General features: G+C 41.5%; 1 protein-coding gene across 1 annotated transcript in view; it reads left to right on the forward strand.

Moving 5' to 3' along the window:
- The first annotated feature begins 544 nt into the window (after window positions 1–544).
- The window catches only part of LOC100367333 (mitochondrial inner membrane m-AAA protease component AFG3L2), a 42,255-nt gene continuing 21,216 nt past the window's right edge, over window positions 545–21,583 (forward strand). The window contains exons 1-5 of the mRNA XM_085500518.1: window positions 545–768; window positions 1,748–1,901; window positions 2,488–2,765; window positions 12,480–12,551; window positions 13,269–13,393. Of these exons, the coding sequence (XP_085356644.1) occupies window positions 649–768; window positions 1,748–1,901; window positions 2,488–2,765; window positions 12,480–12,551; window positions 13,269–13,393 (749 nt within the window). The 5' untranslated portion in view covers window positions 545–648. The remainder of the gene's footprint in view (window positions 769–1,747; window positions 1,902–2,487; window positions 2,766–12,479; window positions 12,552–13,268; window positions 13,394–21,583) is intronic.

Raw genomic sequence — 21,583 nt, forward strand, 5'->3', positions numbered from 1 at the left:
TTTGATTGGCTGCTGTTGAGCTGAGACGGCGTAACGATTGACATTTAAAGATCATTACTATGCAATTTCGACCGAGTCTGATAGTTACCTCACTGAGTCAAGTGATTTAAACAATGATAATTATTTTAAAAAATACTGTTTGATTTATTATGTTATAATCTACGATCACAAATCTATTCACTTCCAAAATTTAGGGGGTTCGACTGAACCCCCCCCCCCCCCCAAAAAAAAAAAAAAACTACGGGCCTGTGAATCAAACGGGTGAATATATTGTTTAGGAATATTGTGTAATAGAAAAACATCTTAGACAGGTATATTCTGGCATGTTTTGTTGTAAGACTGAACACAAGTAACGCATCCATAAACAAATACGACATGTTATGGTGTACGGTGATTGGTTTGAAGTTTTGTTACTAGAACCCCTAAGTGCATGCTCATTGTATAAGATGGATTCAAAGTTGTCACCGTAGTTAACTCAGAAAAAAGAAGAAATCGTTTCAGCTACTTGCGACCCGCAGGTCATAGCACATGCGCATGCGAATTGCAGCGGCCATATTTATTTCTGTGAGAACAGCATGAGGATGGTGCCAGTGGTGATACGTCTTTAATTTTGATAATACTGCTTCTGCAACTTATTGAGAGGCTGTAATGGCTTACCGATCTGTTACACTAAGTCGCACATTAGAGGTGTTAGTGCAAAGAAACTGCCTTCCGAGGGTGTTGATGGGTCAACGCTGCTCACTAGTCGGCTGTTGCAAATCAAGAAGGGTAAGCAAAAGTAAACGTGATATTTGTTTGTGTACAGTTCAATCAGGAATGACGATGACCAGTACCTGCGCATATTATCGTGGAAAATTATTCTAAGACGTGTATACAATGTTTTTTCAATCGTGTGTGTGCTAAACGACTGTGGGAATACTGGTAGTATTGTCATTACCATGTCTCCTGTCTCGCGACAACTATAGCCTATAGTATAGGATCAATACCTCGCCGACTAATGACACTCATGCCAGAAACGCAACCCCATTTGCGGTACGGTGATACACCCAACCAACATTTTAATTAATATGTTAACTATATACTGATGTTTGTAATATGATGTTCTGAGTAAGACCATCCATAATCTGTTCAAATTATTTGTAACTTGCAAAGTTGGTTGCATCATCATTTAGTTGCTGTTTTCAACCATTGTTAACTGACAAGGACATGCAGCTGATGTCATATGCAATGAACATCCCATGCGAATTGCGAGACAATCACTAAATTGCAAAACAAACTTCAAATGAGTCAGTGAAAGAACTGGTTAGTGGTCATCGCAGGCTGCAGATTCCACTGCTCACTAGAATTTATGATAAATACAAATGTGAAAGTATTTATTGGGATTTACTCTTAGGCCAAAAAAAAAATATGGCCATGAAAAAAATGATGTGAAATCACAATTAAGGCTTGAATGAAAGTGAATTTATTATTCAGAATTTTAGCAAAATTGGGAAACATCATTAGATATGAGTTTTGTTAAGTAATTAACAAGCAAGGGTGAATAGTGTGATATTAAAAAAAAAAATCTGACCTACCTTACCTGTTTTTGAAACTCATGTTTTCAGAACCACGTAATTTAATTATTTGTTGGCATTAGATTGTATTTATTGAGTGTGTGTTTATTTTGTTAATGAAACACTGTTGAAGTAGAGCCAGGCCAAGCCCATGTACTTGTATTAAATTGAAACTAATCTCCATCACTTTACAGCTTCATAGTACTACTAGTTTATCAAAAGTTGTTCAAGAATGGAGGCGGTTTTGCTCCAAACCGCCGAAAGGTTTTGAAAAGTTCTTCAAGGGTCGTAACAAAGAAGCACCAAAATCTAAATCATCACAATCAACAAAACCTAAGGAAGTGAAAGGTAAGATTGCTTTGATTTCATTACACATGTTGCTGAGGCATTATAGATAACATATATGCTCTACTAGAAGTGCATCTACAATCTCCAAGCACTGATTATCCTGTCTGGAAACTGACATATTTTGCTGTGTATTGATCACATTATTATCGTCTTCAATCAATTCTGCCATGCATTGTTGTTTTGATTTCTGCATTGGGTTTACTCTAAGTGCAATTAACTTAGTACATGATACTAATGTCCAAAACATAATTTTCGATATATAATGTCCAATTCAAAGTTTGCTTGGACGCAGAAACAACATGAGTGGGTCATCCTCTAACTCCTAAATGGTTGTATGAGAAACAAATCAAGATTCTGGTCTGTGATGCACATCAGGTCTGTGATGCACATAAGATCTGTGATGCACATCAGGTCTGTGATGCACATCAGGTCTGTGATGCACATAAGATCTGTGATGCACATCAGGTTAAATTAACTCTTTAACGTGGTACCAAACACTAGTATAAAACAAATATCTTGGCCACCATACTCGTATGACATCTCAAGCTTTCTGTAAACTCATTGGACATATCCTGTTTTTTTCCAGAACCAGAGAAACCTCCTCCATCTAGAGCTAGTACAGGAAGCAGTAGTCGCAGTAGTGAAAATAAAACAGATAATATATGGAATTCTTATTTTGGTAGTAATAGTGGTGGCACTCCAAAGGGGAGAAAACCAATTGATGATAAGGAGAGACAGCAGTTAATTTACAGTGTCTTGGCAACTGCAGCTGGGGCTGCTTTTATTAGTTATTTTATGTTTGGTGGTAGTGCTGTGGAAATTACATGGAAACAGTTTGCCCAGGAGTATTTACCAAAGGGTTCGGTAAGTACATGAATTCATGTAGCTTAGTTTTATCTATATAATGATAACTGTAATTGGAGGAGTCAGGGGTTCCACGAATGTATTAAATAGCAGGCCATAATCATGTAACAACAGGTAAAAAATAAATAAAAAGGCTCTCAGCAGTGCAAAGCGCTGCAGTGAGGACAACGTAGGCGATGGGGGAGAAAGTGGACGGCCAATTTGGGTTTGTAGCCGGCCATAAGGCTGACAGCCGACTCTTCAGGAGTGCTTGACAGCATCATCTGATTGTAGTGTTGCTTACAACAGTTAAACTCTCCTATTAGACAACAATGTAAACTTGATCAGCACAACTATTTTTGATCTCGTACAACTCTCATATATGACAATATGGAAAGCTTAAAGCAGTTATATTTTAGTTCTTATGCTTCAATTAAATTCTACATTGATAACAATGTAAAAACTTAAAAAGCAGTGGTATTTTAAGTGCCCATAGTGGGGTTTGTCAAATTTATAAAATCGAGTAGTAATCAGCATCATAGCGGTTGAAAATCTCAAAAATTAGGCCAATTCAACCTTACTGGCAATGTTTATATGAGGAATTGATTCTAAGAGTTATAATGTAAGAGTTACATATTATAATTCCAACAATATTTCCTAATCTAATTTTGATTTGGTAGTACTAGTTTAGACGCAGTCAGAATGTGTTCATCTGTGCATGCATCCATGCATCTCCACCTAAATCTTGCACATGCCTAGTCTGATCACATTCAGACTTAACAAATACATCACATATTTTTGTTTCATGATCCAATCCTAGATGGCCGAATGGCAGCCATTTTTGCTGCTAAAAATTCATCAAAATCAGGCATTTTGATCATTCTTGAACCAAATCTTGGTTGTGTATGGATAGATTTTGTACTTGACTGACTTGATTTTGACATTATAGGGCCTTGATGTACGTCATTTTGTTTTTCAGATCAGATTCAAAATAGCCAGCTAGTGGCCATTTTGTTTTAACAAATTTGGTTCCAGAGCTATATCACAGTCATTCCCTGAACATATTCTAACTTTAGATGTACCGTATTACCCCGGGCACGCGCCCCTCCCTGGGCAAGCGCCCACCCCCCTGTTTTCACAAAAGTTACATGTTGGGGACATCCTCGGTTAAACGCCCAGGGTGATTTTTAGCCAAGAATTAGGTCAACAATAAAGTTTGATTTGTCAAAAACGAACGCGTTTGATTTATTTAAATAGTGTGTTTGTTACGGTAGTTCTCTTTTTGGAGTGTGTGGTGGCCCTGAAAAGGGCCGTTTTGTTTGTGTTTTTACGTAAAAACTCATTGGAAGAGCTTCACCAGGCGATGGACGCGTGGCTCTTTGGCAACAATTAAAAACGTATCCGTGTCCAGCCATTGGTTGGCCACGTAGAGGTCAAAATACGCGTTCTATTTTTACGCGTTAAGTTTGGCTCTTCTGTTTCACCCCCTCCGGAATGTTCTACTTTCGCATCCTAATCGCTGGTATTTCGAAAAACGTTGAAAAAACACAAGAATTAGTGGAAATGTTTCTATTTGGGGCGGATTATTGATAGAGGATAATGTCTTTATTACAAAAATGCTGAAAAACCGTGAGTTTTTGCCTTAGTTATTTTTTTATCGGCGAAAAACTGCGAACTCGGCAAATTTGGTTGCACAACTTCCCTCTATCATATACACCCAGCGACACCGATGCCAGCTGACTGTGAACGGGAGCTAGCACTTTTGAGACATTGCTACTTTCTTTCCATCCCTCATCACAGCTATGGCATTACGGTCATGTGGATTATTTTTCTGTCATTGAAGAAAAAAAACATTTTGTCGACCTCAAGTCCATTACGATAACCATAATGAGGCATGCCGACGATGGGAACTTGTTGCATCATAATTTTGTCATGTGTGTGGGTGCGTGAATAAATCATGTTAATGAGGTCTACCAGAGTTTATTTTCAGTCTGTTTTTTATGTATCGCCATTTGGATATGTTTATGTATTCACACTAGTTTATAAACATTTCACATCAGTAATAAAATGTTTTTTGGTTTCATAACCCTGTCTGCTATTCTTCAGTAATTACGATGCGATGTATCAATACGTGCGTGAACAAAATTATGCTAATGAGGTCATCGCCTTCTTGGATTACAAGCGTTACTTTTTCCCAGCCATTTCAACTTGCACTGATCACGGTTACTAAAAATGTAACCGTGCATTGATTACAATATTTACCATAGTTTGTAGTCAATTTCAGTGAGTAATACAACTTCATTCGCTGACATAAAACAAGTTTTATTCTTGAAATTCAATCCTGTGTTTTAGTGTTCCCACAGATCTTGACCGAGTGCTCACGTTTATTGAAACCTCGCATAAATCAAGAAATAAGTACGTGTACAAAGTGTACGAAACCATTCCTTTATTTGACCTTATCATACAATCACAAAAACAACTTTTTAAAATCTTTTTTGGGGTGGTCCTCGGGTAAGCGCCCTGTGGGGTATAATAATACGCTTCAGTTGAACTTGATGGCAGAATAAACAGTCAATGTGGATGCAAAACACGGTATGGTTTATTGCTGGATAAACTGGCATAGAAACATGTAACACATGAATAAGGAGCCCCGTAACTCCGAAACTAGCCCTTTATATAGGTGCGTATCGAACGTGAGAGAAAACACGTAAGCGGGAAATACAAAATGTAAGTACGCGGGAGAAAAAGATACAATACAGAGTAAAATGATTGGCTGAAATTAAATGATTCTAATTGGTCGAGAAATACTCAGAGGAATCCTTCATGCGAAAGGTAAACGAATTAACTATAGCGAAATGACATGTAATAATAATATTAGCAATATGAAAACGAATACAAATATATATTATGAATCTCCGACATTCTCCCGACTTTGAGAAAAAGTACACATTCAGGAATAATATATATATATGAGAATAAACGAATAACGATTGATAAAAGAGTTCACTAATAATTATTAGTTCATTTTTTCAAGTTCAGGGGAACACAAATTGAACTTGTAAACTTCTGATCTAGTGCGATTTTCACTAAAGTTCAGATTAAATCTTTGAGTCTGACGTTGGCGGCAGCTGCGGCGTCACGATGTGATCTGCGTTGTGGCAATGGTATATCATCTGTACTTCCACTGGTAGGCATGTTGATTTCATCATGTATGTTAGTGATACCATCTGTGGCAGTGGGTTGCGTTGTGTCATCGCTGGATGATGTCAATTCCTTCGATACAATTTCCAGCGGGAACAATTTATGAATAGGGCGGGACATATGACCATTGGAAGTTTTCACCTCAGCTGACCGGACAAGTCCATCTTTGCCGTAAACTAGACTGTTTACTATAGCAAGTTGCCACTTTACTCGGCGATTAATGTCGTCGTGTACTATGACAACATCACCTACTTTAATAGTATTGTTCTTTGTACCGGTAGTAGGGTGACGTTCGCGTAGTGCGGTGAGATATTCTGTCTGCCATCGACGCCAGAATTGTATGTGTAGACGAACTAAATGTTCATATCGTTTGTTGACTTTCGTATGACTGTCATAATCGGGGTCATAAAGTTCATCGTCGGTAATGTTTATGTATGGTAACTGTGTCAATGACCGGCCGTTGAGCAGATGAGACGGTGTCAAACTGACGTTGTCTTCGATGCTGGAAGACACGTATGTTAATGGACGATCATTAACAGTAGCTTCGATTTCGGTAACTATGGTAGAAAGTTCATCAAAGGTGATTAGCGCACGACCCAAAACCTTTTTGATGGCGTTCTTGGTTATGCCGATTAACCTTTCCCAGAATCCTCCGAACCATGGAGCTCGTTTCGGGATGAACGTCCACTCGACGCGATGCGAAGCGAGATATTCGCGAACTTCTGAAGTATCGAGTAGTTTGCGTATTTCTTCCGCGGCGGATATATAAGTGGACGCGTTGTCGGACAACATACGACTGGGTAGTGAACGTCTTGCAGCGAAGCGACGGAAAGCGTGTAGAAATGTCTTTGTTGACAGGTCGGGTATAACTTCCAAATGGACGGCGCGTGTCACTGCACAAGTGAATAAGCAAACGTAGGCTTTATTTCTTTTTCCATCAGGTGTTTTGGTTATGAGACTTCCAGTGAAGTCAACTCCACACACGGCGAATGGGGGCATCATATTTACGCGATATGATGGTAGCGGTGCTTGAACGGGGTTGGAAAACGGTTTTCCATCGACCTTGCGACACGTCACACAACTTCTCAGTATACTCTGTACAACCTGGCGTATTTTGGGTATCCAGTGTTGTTGCCGAATCTGGGTCACTGTAGACTGGACACCAGAATGTTTATTTAGTTCGTGTGCTTTCATCACAATTAGTCGTGTATATGCATGGTATGACGGTAACAGTATTGGGTATTTCGTCACATAGTCGAGCGGTGCGTTGTGGATACGACTTCCACAGTGAAGTATTTCCTTCTCGTCTAGAAATAAGTTCAATTGACGAATGAGCGGTCCGAACTTGCGTCGTTGTTCGCGTAACGCATGGATAGTATCCCCGTAATGTTCAGATTGGACATTTCTTGTCCACAGAAGTTCAGCGTTCTTGAGTTCTGTTGATGTGATTATATCGTTGTTATTGTCCGAGTTTGGCTGGCGAGTGATTTGTTTTATACGGTTAACAAATCGCAGTACGTAGACGGTCACACGCAGCAGTTTATCGAGTGAATTGTACCTGGAAATGTCAATAATACGTTGAACACCGGAGTTGTCACTTTCATCAGTCTCTTGACGAGCGGTTTGTGCGTTGATGACTGGCGAAGTAGTATCCGGGTTGACGAGGTCGTCATCTTCCTTCGTGATGTTGACATGTAGTTGAGTAGCATTGTTCACATCCCATGTTGGCCACATTTGTTGATCTGGTAACCATGACGGCCCATAATTCCATTTGGGGTTTGAACGGAGGTCATTAGCTGATATACCTCTCGTTAGTAAGTCCGCGGGATTGTCCACGGTTGGACAGTATTTATATTCTTGTGTGAAGTCGCGTATTTCTTGCACTCTATTTTGAACAAATACTGGCAACTTCTTACTGCTATTCATCCAATGCAAGGTCGCTTGACTGTTGGACCACAGGAAATGTTCAGTTATATTGAATTTGTCCGATAAAGCATTCAGTACGAGTTTACCGAGTCTCGTAGCGATCAGTACAGCCATTAATTCCAATTTCGGCAGAGATAATTCCGATTTAGGGGAGACTCGTGTCTTTGACATGACAAGAGCCGTTTCGTGCTGACGACGAAGAAACACAACAGCACCATACGCGGAAGTGCTCGCGTCTGCGAAAGTGTGCATTTGATAGGTATCACCTGGAGAAGTCTTGTCAAAATATTTCCGGTTGATTTGATTATCACGAGCAGCGGTTAAATCCTCAGCAATTAAAATCCATTGTTCGTAAAGTTCAGGACTTAGTGGTTCATCCCCCTCCAATTTCAACTTCCACAAAAGTTGAATAAATAGTTTGGCGCGTACCAATACCGGTGAAATTAATCCAAGCGGGTCGTATACACTTGCTGTGAAACTTACAATGTCACGTTTTGTAATAAACGACGCGACTTGAGGTTGACTGTTAACACGAGAATGTGTCAACACGTCGGATGTAATTTTCCAACGCATACCAAGCACAGAAACTTCGTCGGTGGGCTCATATTTGTTATCTCGGGTAGCAAGTTCACACAAATCAGGAGAATTCGATGACCAAGCACGTAAATTAAATCCACAAGAATTCATGAGGCTCGTAGATTCACTGTAGTATTTAACAGCATCTGCTTCCGAATAGACTCCATCAATGACATTATCGACATAGATGTTGTCTTTCATTTGATTGGCAGTATTAATATCACAGTTATTATCCAAATGAGTTTTGATCACAGCATTCAGGATAAAAGGTGAGCACACAGCACCAAACAGCACAGATTTAAATTGATACACTTTGAGTGGACTGTCGATATTGTTCACGTCTGTCAGCCACAGAAATTTGGTAAATTTCCGTTCATCGGGATGCAGTCTCACGTTAAGGAATGCTTTCTCAATATCACTACAGATCGCAATATTGTTAGCACGGAACTTCATTAAGATGGCTGGCAAATCATTAATCATAGAAGGCCCGGTTTGGAGACAATCGTTCAAACTCGGGGAATTGGCGTTTCGGCGGCAAGAGCAATCGTACACAATGCGAATCGGGGTTGTAGTAGAGTCCTTTGCTACCGAGCGATGGGGTAGATAATGTCTGACAGTATTGTCATCATTGTAGACTTCTTCGATGAAGTCGCGGTTGAGTTGCTGTTTGATGATAGAGTTGTATGCGTCGAGTAACTCAGGAGACAAACGTTTGAGCATGGCGCGCGTTCGACTAACTGTGACGTCGTAATTGGTAGGCAACGGTGGGTGGTTATCACACCATGGTAATCTCGCAATGTATTTGTTGTTTTCAATTTGCAAATGAGTGTCACGATAAGTTTCAAAATCCATACGTAATTCTGCGGAGGGGTCGTCGGTCACACCGATACTTTCTAAATCCCAGAGACGCTGGAGTTTGCTGTCGAGTTGTTGCGATTCGGTAGAGACGTGTAGTATGTTTACATCTGCGTTCGTTGACCTTTGACCCTTGTCAACTGGCCCTGATAATAAATATCCGAATTTGGACGAAACCGCTGTAGGACCATTGCCGCGGATAACGTTATCCCCGACGTAATTCCAATACTGGTCAGCGCCGATAAGTAAATCAATAGAGAATGATTTATCTTCTGTGACTGGATGCGCAAATGTTAGTCCGCGCAAATAATCAACATGGTGAATAGATTCAGTGATGTGGTTTGTCAGTTTAGTCGATATTTCGGAGATGAACAGTACGTCAATATTCGAAGTATGTCCCGACAAATCGTGTGCTGTGACACTAGCGAAGTCTAACGCTCGTGAGTGATCAGTATTGTCGCCAAATGTAGAAAGAAATACTTGTTCAGTGCGTGTAGGAGATAAGTTTAAATCGTTAGCAAACTTACGAGAGATAAATGAACGGCTTGCCCCTTCGTCGAAAAGTACGTTAGCTTGTAGTGGCTGGCTATTACCTACAGATATCGGAATAATAGCAGTCTTGAGAAGTACGGGACGCAGACATGTATTATTTGGCGAGTTCCTGTGGGTGTCGTTGAGTTTTGTCAATGTCACATGAACCGGTGAATTTGGATTTGTATCAGATGTTGCAACGTCCGTCGCGGGTTGGCTTTCTTGGTGTAGTGTTGAGTGGTGTCTTCGTTTACATGTACGACAGTTGAACTTAGATTTACATTCCGATGCTCGATGTCTTCCCAAACAATTGTAACAAAGTTTGTCACGTTTGACTATTTCCCAACGTTTGTTTATGTCCGTTACTACGCGACATGCAGAAGTGAAGTGTGTTCCTTTACAGTAGGTGCATTTGGCGCTGGTGTTACGCAATTTTGGATCGCGTTTTGGAGATCACACATTTGTATGAAATGTAGCAGTAATGTCCGGTTGATACCGTGAATTGTTGATTGACGATTCGTCGAGCGGGTTCCCGGATTGGATCGTGGTTATTTCGCGTAGCAGTGCTTTACGTAGATTAGGTAAACTCCAAGCTTCTCCCCCGATTTCGCGAGCGATTTGCTTTCGAATGGTTGCCGGTAGTTTGTCGCGGATGATCGGAACGAGGAGGTCACCGTAAGAACTTTCCGGTTTTCCGAGTGTTTGTAGACCACGGATATGTCCTTCCAGCGCGTCATAAAATCTACGCAGACTTTCTATGTCGCTGGTGGGTTGTTGCAATTGCCAGAGCGAAGTCATATGTGCCTCGGTAACTAGGTGATCACGTCCGTATCGTTCCAAGAGCAGTTCAATAGCGTGGTGGTAGTTACCATCAGTGAGAGATAGTCCAGCAATAGTTCGCGCTGCCTCGCCCTTTAGCATGGTGCGTAGGTAGGTGAACTTTTGTACGTTGCTGAGAGAGTCGTCATAATGAATCGAAGATCTGAAAATGTCATAAAAGCTAGCCCATTCCAGTACGTCACCTTCAAACTGTGGTAGGACGATCTTGGGTAGCGAGACGGTCTTTGTTGAGGAGGTAGACGATGTACCTGTCGATGAGGTGCCTCTAGATGAGTTGGCGGATGCGATGCTTGCGGTGTCAAGTAGCGGTTCGTTTTCTGTCTTCATCTTGCTAATGAAAACGTTCAGAGCGTGATTCTTGCAGAATACGTCGTCAGTATATTCGGAGCTCTCTTCGCTGACTGAATCAAAGAGTGCTTCTTCAGTGAGTTCGAGAATTTGTTCTTCGAGCGTGATGAGCGTTGCGTAGCGGTCGGTCAGGAGAGAGTGGAGCGCGACGAGTTGTTCAATCTCTGTAAGCTTATTTTCCCGGCCTTCCGCGTCGGTGATTTGCTTCTTCTGGGTTTCGGCTTTGTTGAAAAGTCGTGTGAGCTGCCCTCGTTGACTCCTTCGCTTCAATTTCAGTTTTGCCAATGCGTTTGTCGTCTCCACTGCTTGGGCATCAGCAGCGGCGTTCTGTGGTGGCTGTTCTTCTGACATCGTGTTGAGCTGAGGTATCCTGGTCTAGGTCACCAAATTATGTGGGGTATAATAATACGCTTCAGTTGAACTTGATGGCAGAATAAACAGTCAATGTGGATGCAAAACACGGTATGGTTTATTGCTGGATAAACTGGCATAGAAACATGTAACACATGAATAAGGAGCCCCGAAACTCCGAAACTAGCCCTTTATATAGGTGCGTATCGAACGTGAGAGAAAACACGTAAGCGGGAAATACAAAATGTAAGTACGCGGGAAAAAAAGATACAATACAGAGTAAAATGATTGGCTGAAATTAAATGATTCTAATTGGTCGAGAAATACTCAGAGGAATCCTTCATGCGAAAGGTAAACGAATTAACTATAGCGAAATGACATGTAATAATAATATTAGCAATATGAAAACGAATACAAATATATATTATGAATCTCCGACACGCCCACCCCCAATTTTTCCCGATTTTGTACGTTCAGGCCCCTGGGCGCGTGCCCGGGGTAATACGGTAATCAAAATCAAGCATTTCTGCCATTCTTGAGCCAGATCTATCTTGTCATGGTTGGATGGATTTTGTTAAAACTTGGTACATGTATGTTCATTGAACACTATGGAACTTTAATGCATGTTACATTGTCAGATCAGACTCAAAATGACTGCTGGCCATTTTGTTTTAGTGAATGCAGTTTTGGAGCCATACATGCATCTCTGATATTCTCTGACTATTCATGTTCATGTTCAACTTGAGAACACATTGGGACTATTCATGTTCAAACTTAATATATTTCTTAAACTTGAGAACACATTGGGACTATGTAATGCAATTACTTGTTCTAAGTAGAATGGTGAGTACAGTAGAAATACTTGGCAGTTCTGGAACATGCATGTTTGCAACTCTCTATGCCAAAACACCTAGACTACATTTCCTGATTTCAAGTCACAATATTATGCTAATTCAGAGTAGATGTAAAATGTAATAGTGACTGATAAATAATGTAAAGCATTATAATTATAATGATAGTGCATTTTAATATCTGCTCTATCAGTAACGCTTACATAATTGCAAGGGACTGTCATTACAATGACTTTTCAATAATAATTTTTTTCAGGTTGAAAAACTAGAGGTTGTTAACAAGCGATATGTTAGAGTATGGTTGCGACCAGGACAAGACTCAATAGGGGTAAGACACATCTCGGCCACTAAAACATATATTTTTGTAAGTTATCTAGAATTTTGATGTTCCACTTGATAGGTGTAGCAAACTGAGTTGCCATGCATTTGAGCCCTGTATAAGGTATAGGTCAGTTTGAGGGACACACAAATAGTTGTCATTTTAAGATTTCTGATCTAATGGACAGATAAACTGAGTACTTGTGAACCAGGGATATCATTTGTTATCGTATTGCATCAAAATAAACTGAAAAATTCTTCTAACTGAAAACAATAGAATTCAGCCTATTTGGGTAAACTTTGTCACCAGCATTGAACCTGTTCCAGATTATTTATGACAGATTCAAACATTTGTTTGTCAAATGATGCAATAATATGTCACATAATTAAAATACACAAATGGTTGCACAGACATTACGGTAATCTTAAAAAATGCTTTCCACTGGTGTTTTGGCTGTTGTCTTCCTGCAGATGTATGATAGTAAGGCAATCTCAAGAATCTTGCAAAGTATGCACTTTGTCAGGACAGGGTCAATGCAATGCATCAGTCGGTATACAGATATGCACACTTTGTTTCTTAAGATTACCTTGTATTATTTTGATTTGAAGTATTGTGAACTGCCATTTATCAAAGATTCTCATTCGTCAACGCCTACCATGTGACCTGTTATTCTCACATACAGCAATATGCTCACATGTTTGACAGTAGTTTCATCTTTCTCTGCAGAGATATGTGTGGTTCAACATCGGAAGTGTAGATACATTTGAAAGGAATTTAGAAAGTGCTCAACAAGAACTGGGAACTGAGCCTGCCAATCAGTTATCTGTGGTGTATTCCTCTGAGAGTGATGGGTGAGTAATTTTCTCTCACTGCATGGCCAATCAGTTATCTGTAGTGTATTCCACTGAGAGTGATGGGTGAGTAACTTTCTCTCACTGCATGGTCAATCAGTTATCTGTAGTGTATTCCACTGAGAGTGATGGGTGAGTAACTTTCTCTCACTGCATGGCTAATCCTTTATCTGTAGTGTATTCCTCTGAGAGTGATGGGTGAGTAACTTTCTCTCACTGCATGACCAATCAGTTATCTGTAGTGTATTCCACTGAGAGTGATGGGTGAGTAACTTTCTCTCACTGCATGGCCAATCAGTTGTCTGTAGTGTATTCCTCTGAGAGTGATGGGTGAGTAACTTTCTCTCACTGCATGGCCAATCAGTTGTCTGTAGTGTATTCCTCTGAGAGTGATGGGTGAGTAACTTTCTCTCACTGCATCGCCAATCAGTTATCTGTGGTGTATTCCACTGAGAGTGATGGGTGAGTAACTTTCTCTCACTGCATGGCCAATCAGTTATCTGTAGTGTATTCCACTGAGAGTGATGGGTGAGTAACTTTCTCTCACTGCATGGCTAATCCTTTATCTGTAGTGTATTCCTCTGACAGTGATGGGTGAGTAACTTTCTCTCACTGCATGGCTAATCAGTTGTCTGTAGTGTATTCCTCTGAGAGTGATGGGTGAGTAACTTTCTCTCACTGCATGGCCAATCAGTTATCTGTAGTGTATTTCACTGAGAGTGATGGGTGAGTAACTTTCTCTCACTGCATGGCTAATCCTTTATCTGTAGTGTATTCCTCTGAGAGTGATGGGTGAGTAACTTTCTCTCACTGCATGACCAATCAGTTGTCTGTAGTGTATTCCACTGAGAGTGATGGGTGAGTAACTTTCTCTCACTGCATGGCCAATCAGTTGTCTGTAGTGTATTCCTCTGAGAGTGATGGGTGAGTAACTTTCTCTCACTGCATCGCCAATCAGTTATCTGTGGTGTATTCCACTGAGAGTGATGGGTGAGTAACTTTCTCTCACTGCATGGCCAATCAGTTATCTGTAGTGTATTCCACTGAGAGTGATGGGTGAGTAACTTTCTCTCACTGCATGGCTAATCCTTTATCTGTAGTGTATTCCTCTGAGAGTGATGGGTGAGTAACTTTCTCTCACTGCATGACCAATCAGTTATCTGTAGTGTATTCCACTGAGAGTGATGGGTGAGTAACTTTCTCTCACTGCATGGCTAATCAGTTGTCTGTAGTGTATTCTTCTGAGAGTGATGGGTGAGTAACTTTCTCTCACTGCATGACCAATCAGTTATCTGTAGTGTATTCCACTGAGAGTGATGGGTGAGTAACTTTCTCACTGCATGGCTAATCAGTTGTCTGTAGTGTATTCCTCTGAGAGTGATGGGTGAGTAACTTTCTCTCACTGCATCGCCAATCAGTTATCTGTGGTGTATTCCACTGAGAGTGATGGGTGAGTAACTTTCTCTCACTGCATGGCTAATCCTTTATCTGTAGTGTATTCCTCTGAGAGTGATGGGTGAGTAACTTTCTCTCACTGCATGACCAATCAGTTATCTGTAGTGTATTCCACTGAGAGTGATGGGTGAGTAACTTTCTCTCACTGCATGACCAATCAGTTATCTGTAGTGTATTCCTCTGAGAGTGATGGGTGAGTAACTTTCTCTCACTGCATGGCCAATCAGTTATCTGTAGTGTATTCCACTGAGAGTGATGGGTGAGTAACTTTCTCTCACTGCATGGCCAATCAGTTATCTGTAGTGTATTCCACTGAGAGTGATGGGTGAGTAACTTTCTCTCACTGCATGGCCAATCAGTTATCTGTAGTGTATTCCACTGAGAGTGATGGGTGAGTAACTTTCTCTCACTGCATGACCAATCAGTTATCTGTAGTGTATTCCTCTGAGAGTGATGGGTGAGTAACTTTCTCTCACTGCATGACCAATCAGTTATCTGTAGTGTATTCCTCTGAGAGTGATGGGTGAGTAACTTTCTCTCACTGCATGACCAATCAGTTATCTGTAGTGTATTCCACTGAGAGTGATGGGTGAGTAACTTTCTCTCACTGCATGACCAATCAGTTATCTGTAGTGTATTCCTCTGAGTGTGATGGGTGAGTAACTTTCTCTCACTGCATGACCAATCAGTTATCTGTGGTGTATTCCACTGAGAGTGATGGGTGAGTAACTTTCTCTCACTGCATGACCAATCAGTTATCTGTAGTGTATTCCACTGAGAGTGATGGGTGAGTAACTTTCTCTCACTGCATGACCAATCAGTTATATGTAGTGTATTCCACTGAGAGTGATGGGTGAGTAACTTTCTCTCACTGCATGGCCAATCAGTTGTCTGTAGTGTATTCCTCTGAGAGTGATGGGTGAGTAACTTTCTCTCACTGCATGACCAATCAGTTATCTGTAGTGTATTCCACTGAGAGTGATGGGTGAGTAACTTTCTTTCACTGCATGGCCAATCAGTTGTCTGTAGTGTATTCCTCTGAGAGTGATGGGTGAGTAACTTTCTCTCACTGCATGGCCAATCAGTTATCTGTAGTGTATTCCACTGAGAGTGATGGGTGAGTAACTTTCTCTCACTGCATGGCCAATCAGTTATCTGTAGTGTATTCCACTGAGAGTGATGGGTGAGTAACTTTCTCTCACTGCATGACCAATCAGTTATCTGTAGTGTATTCCTCTGAGTGTGATGGGTGAGTAACTTTCTCTCACTGCATGACCAATCAGTTATCTGTGGTGTATTCCACTGAGAGTGATGGGTGAGTAACTTTCTCTCACTGCATGACCAATCAGTTATCTGTAGTGTATTCCACTGAGAGTGATGGGTGAGTAACTTTCTCTCACTGCATGACCAATCAGTTATCTGTAGTGTATTCCACTGAGAGTGATGGGTGAGTAACTTTCTTTCACTGCATGGCCAATCAGTTGTCTGTAGTGTATTCCTCTGAGAGTGATGGGTGAGTAACTTTCTCTCACTGCATGGCCAATCAGTTGTCTGTAGTGTATTCCTCTGAGAGTGATGGGTGAGTAACTTTCTCTCACTGCATGACCAATCAGTTATCTGTAGTGTATTCCACTGAGAGTGATGGGTGAGTAACTTTCTCTCACTGCATGGCCAATCAGTTGTCTGTAGTGTATTCCTCTGAGAGTGATGGGTGAGTAACTTTCTCTCACTGCATGACCAATCAGTTATCTGTAGTGTATTCCACTGAGAGTGATGGGTGAGTAACTTTCTCTCACTGCATGGCCAATCAGTTGTCTGTAGTGTATTCCTCTGAGAGTGACGGGTGAGTAACTTTCTCTCACTGCACGACCAATCAGTTATCTGTAGTGTATTCCACTGAGAGTGATGGGTGAGTAACTTTCTCTCACTGCATGGCTAATCAGTTGTCTGTAGTGTATTCTTCTGAGAGTGATGGGTGAGTAACTTTCTCTCACTGCATGACCAATCAGTTATCTGTAGTGTATTCCACTGAGAGTGATGGGTGAGTAACTTTCTCACTGCATGGCTAATCAGTTGTCTGTAGTGTATTCCTCTGAGAGTGATGGGTGAGTAACTTTCTCTCACTGCATCGCCAATCAGTTATCTGTGGTGTATTCCACTGAGAGTGATGGGTGAGTAACTTTCTCTCACTGCATGGCTAATCCTTTATCTGTAGTGTATTCCTCTGAGAGTGATGGGTGAGTAACTTTCTCTCACTGCATGACCAATCAGTTATCTGTAGTGTATTCCACTGAGAGTGATGGGTGAGTAACTTTCTCTCACTGCATGACCAATCAGTTATCTGTAGTGTATTCCTCTGAGAGTGATGGGTGAGTAACTTTCTCTCACTGCATGGCCAATCAGTTATCTGTAGTGTATTCCACTGAGAGTGATGGGTGAGTAACTTTCTCTCACTGCATGGCCAATCAGTTATCTGTAGTGTATTCCACTGAGAGTGATGGGTGAGTAACTTTCTCTCACTGCATGGCCAATCAGTTATCTGTAGTGTATTCCACTGAGAGTGATGGGTGTGTAACTTTCTCTCACTGCATGACCAATCAGTTATCTGTAGTGTATTCCTCTGAGAGTGATGGGTGAGTAACTTTCTCTCACTGCATGACCAATCAGTTATCTGTAGTGTATTCCTCTGAGAGTGATGGGTGAGTAACTTTCTCTCACTGCATGACCAATCAGTTATCTGTAGTGTATTCCACTGAGAGTGATGGGTGAGTAACTTTCTCTCACTGCATGACCAATCAGTTATCTGTAGTGTATTCCTCTGAGTGTGATGGGTGAGTAACTTTCTCTCACTGCATGACCAATCAGTTATCTGTGGTGTATTCCACTGAGAGTGATGGGTGAGTAACTTTCTCTCACTGCATGACCAATCAGTTATCTGTAGTGTATTCCACTGAGAGTGATGGGTGAGTAACTTTCTCTCACTGCATGACCAATCAGTTATATGTAGTGTATTCCACTGAGAGTGATGGGTGAGTAACTTTCTCTCACTGCATGGCCAATCAGTTGTCTGTAGTGTATTCCTCTGAGAGTGATGGGTGAGTAACTTTCTCTCACTGCATGACCAATCAGTTGTCTGTAGTGTATTCCTCTGAGAGTGATGGGTGAGTAACTTTCTTTCACTGCATGGCCAATCAGTTGTCTGTAGTGTATTCCTCTGAGAGTGATGGGTGAGTAACTTTCTCTCACTGCATGGCCAATCAGTTATCTGTAGTGTATTCCACTGAGAGTGATGGGTGAGTAACTTTCTCTCACTGCATGGCCAATCAGTTATCTGTAGTGTATTCCACTGAGAGTGATGGGTGAGTAACTTTCTCTCACTGCATGGCCAATCAGTTGTCTGTAGTGTATTCCTCTGAGAGTGACGGGTGAGTAACTTTCTCTCACTGCATGGCCAATCAGTTATCTGTAGTGTATTCCTCTGAGAGTGATGGGTGAGTAACTTTCTCTCACTGCATGGCCAATCAGTTATCTGTAGTGTATTCCTCTGAGAGTGATGGATGAGTAACTTTCTCTCTTTGCATGGCCAATCAGTTATCTGTAGTGTATTCCTCTGAGAGTGATGGGTGAGTAACTTTCTCTCACTGCATCGCCAATCAGTTGTCTGTAGTGTATTCCTCTGAGAGTGATGGGTGAGTAACTTTCTCTCACTGCATGGCCAATCAGTTGTCTGTAGTGTATTCCTCTGAGAGTGATGGGTGAGTAACTTTCTCTCACTGCATGACCAATCAGTTATCTGTAGTGTATTCCACTGAGAGTGATGGGTGAGTAACTTTCTCTCACTGCATGGCCAATCAGTTATCTGTAGTGTATTCCACTGAGAGTGATGGGTGAGTAACTTTCTCTCACTGCATGGCCAATCAGTTGTCTGTAGTGTATTCCTCTGAGAGTGATGGGTGAGTAACTTTCTCTCACTGCATGGCCAATCAGTTGTCTGTAGTGTATTCCACTGAGAGTGATGGGTGAGTAACTTTCTCTCACTGCATCGCCAGTCAGTTATCTGTAGTGTATTCCTCTGAGAGTGATGGGTGAGTAACTTTCTCTCACTGCATCGCCAGTCAATTATCTGTAGTGTATTCCTTAAAGAGTGATGGGTGAGTAACTTTCTCTCACTGCATCGCCAGTCAGTTATCTGTAGTGTATTCCTCTGAGAGTGATGAGTGAGTAACTTTCTCTCACTCACTGCATGGCAAATCAGTTATCTGTAGTGTATTCCTCTGAGAGTGATGGGTGAGTAACTTTCTCTCACTGCATCGCCAGTCAATTATCTGTAGTGTATTCCTCTAAGAGTGATGGGTGAGTAACTTTCTCTCACTGCATGGCCAGTCAGTTATCTGTAGTGTATTCCTCTGAGAGTGATGGGTGAGTAACTTTCTATCACTCACTGCATGGCCAATCAGTTATCTGTAGTGTATTCCTCTGAGAGTGATGGGTGAGTAAATTTCTCTCACTCACTGCATGGCCAATCAGTTATCTGTAGTGTATTCCTCTGAGAGTGATGGGTGAGTAACTTTCTCTCAGTGCATGGCCAATCAGTTATCTGTAGTGTATTCCTCTGAGAGTGATGGGTGAGTAACTTTCTCTCAGTGCATGGCCAATCAGTTATCTGTAGTGTATTCCTCTGAGGGTGATTGGTGAGTAACTTTCTCTCACTGCATGGCCAATCAGTTATCTGTAGTGTATTCCGCTGAGAGTGATGGGTGAGTAACTTTCTTTCACTGCATGGCCAATCAGTTGTCTGTAGTGTATTCCTCTGAGAGTGATGGGTGAGTAACTTTCTCTCAGTGCATGGCCAATCAGTTATCTGTAGTGTATTCCACTGAGAGTGGTGGATGAGTAACTTTCTCTCACTGCATGGCCAATCAGTTATCTGTGGTGTATTCCACTGAGAGTGATGGGTGAGTAACTTTCTCTCACTGCATGGCTAATCCTTTATCTGTAGTGTATTCCTCTGAGAGTGATGGGTGAGTAACTTTCTCTCACTGCATGACCAATCAGTTATCTGTAGTGTATTCCACTGAGAGTGATGGGTGAGTAACTTTCTCTCACTGCATGACCAATCAGTTATCTGTAGTGTATTCCTCTGAGAGTGATGGGTGAGTAACTTTCTCTCACTGCATGGCCAATCAGTTATCTGTAGTGTATTCCACTGAGAGTGATGGGTGAGTAACTTTCTCTCACTGCATGGCCAATCAGTTATCTGTAGTGTATTCCACTGAGAGTGATGGGTGAGTAACTTTCTCTCACTGCATGGCCAATCAGTTATCTGTAGTGTATTCCACTGAGAGTGATGGGTGAGTAACTTTCTCTCACTGCATGACCAATCAGTTATCTGTAGTGTATTCCTCTGAGAGTGATGGGTGAGTAACTTTCTCTCACTGCATGACCAATCAGTTATCTGTAGTGTATTCCTCTGAGAGTGATGGGTGAGTAACTTTCTCTCACTGCATGACCAATCAGTTATCTGTAGTGTATTCCACTGAGAGTGATGGGTGAGTAACTTTCTCTCACTGCATGACCAATCAGTTATCTGTAGTGTATTCCTCTGAGAGTGATGGGTGAGTAACTTTCTCTCACTGCATGACCAATCAGTTATCTGTAGTGTATTCCACTGAGAGTGATGGGTGAGTAACTTTCTCTCACTGCATGGCCAATCAGTTGTCTGTAGTGTATTCCTCTGAGAGTGACGGGTGAGTAACTTTCTCTCACTGCACGACCAATCAGTTATCTGTAGTGTATTCCACTGAGAGTGATGGGTGAGTAACTTTCTCTCACTGCATGGCTAATCAGTTGTCTGTAGTGTATTCTTCTGAGAGTGATGGGTGAGTAACTTTCTCTCACTGCATGACCAATCAGTTATCTGTAGTGTATTCCACTGAGAGTGATGGGTGAGTAACTTTCTCACTGCATGGCTAATCAGTTGTCTGTAGTGTATTCCTCTGAGAGTGATGGGTGAGTAACTTTCTCTCACTGCATCGCCAATCAGTTATCTGTGGTGTATTCCACTGAGAGTGATGGGTGAGTAACTTTCTCTCACTGCATGGCTAATCCTTTATCTGTAGTGTATTCCTCTGAGAGTGATGGGTGAGTAACTTTCTCTCACTGCATGACCAATCAGTTATCTGTAGTGTATTCCACTGAGAGTGATGGGTGAGTAACTTTCTCTCACTGCATGACCAATCAGTTATCTGTAGTGTATTCCTCTGAGAGTGATGGGTGAGTAACTTTCTCTCACTGCATGGCCAATCAGTTATCTGTAGTGTATTCCACTGAGAGTGATGGGTGAGTAACTTTCTCTCACTGCATGGCCAATCAGTTATCTGTAGTGTATTCCACTGAGAGTGATGGGTGAGTAACTTTCTCTCACTGCATGGCCAATCAGTTATCTGTAGTGTATTCCACTGAGAGTGATGGGTGTGTAACTTTCTCTCACTGCATGACCAATCAGTTATCTGTAGTGTATTCCTCTGAGAGTGATGGGTGAGTAACTTTCTCTCACTGCATGACCAATCAGTTATCTGTAGTGTATTCCTCTGAGAGTGATGGGTGAGTAACTTTCTCTCACTGCATGACCAATCAGTTATCTGTAGTGTATTCCACTGAGAGTGATGGGTGAGTAACTTTCTCTCACTGCATGACCAATCAGTTATCTGTAGTGTATTCCTCTGAGTGTGATGG

This window comes from Saccoglossus kowalevskii, chromosome 6 (assembly GCF_978046115.1).
Source record: "Saccoglossus kowalevskii chromosome 6, keSacKowa6.1, whole genome shotgun sequence".
NCBI lineage: Eukaryota > Metazoa > Hemichordata > Enteropneusta > Harrimaniidae > Saccoglossus > Saccoglossus kowalevskii.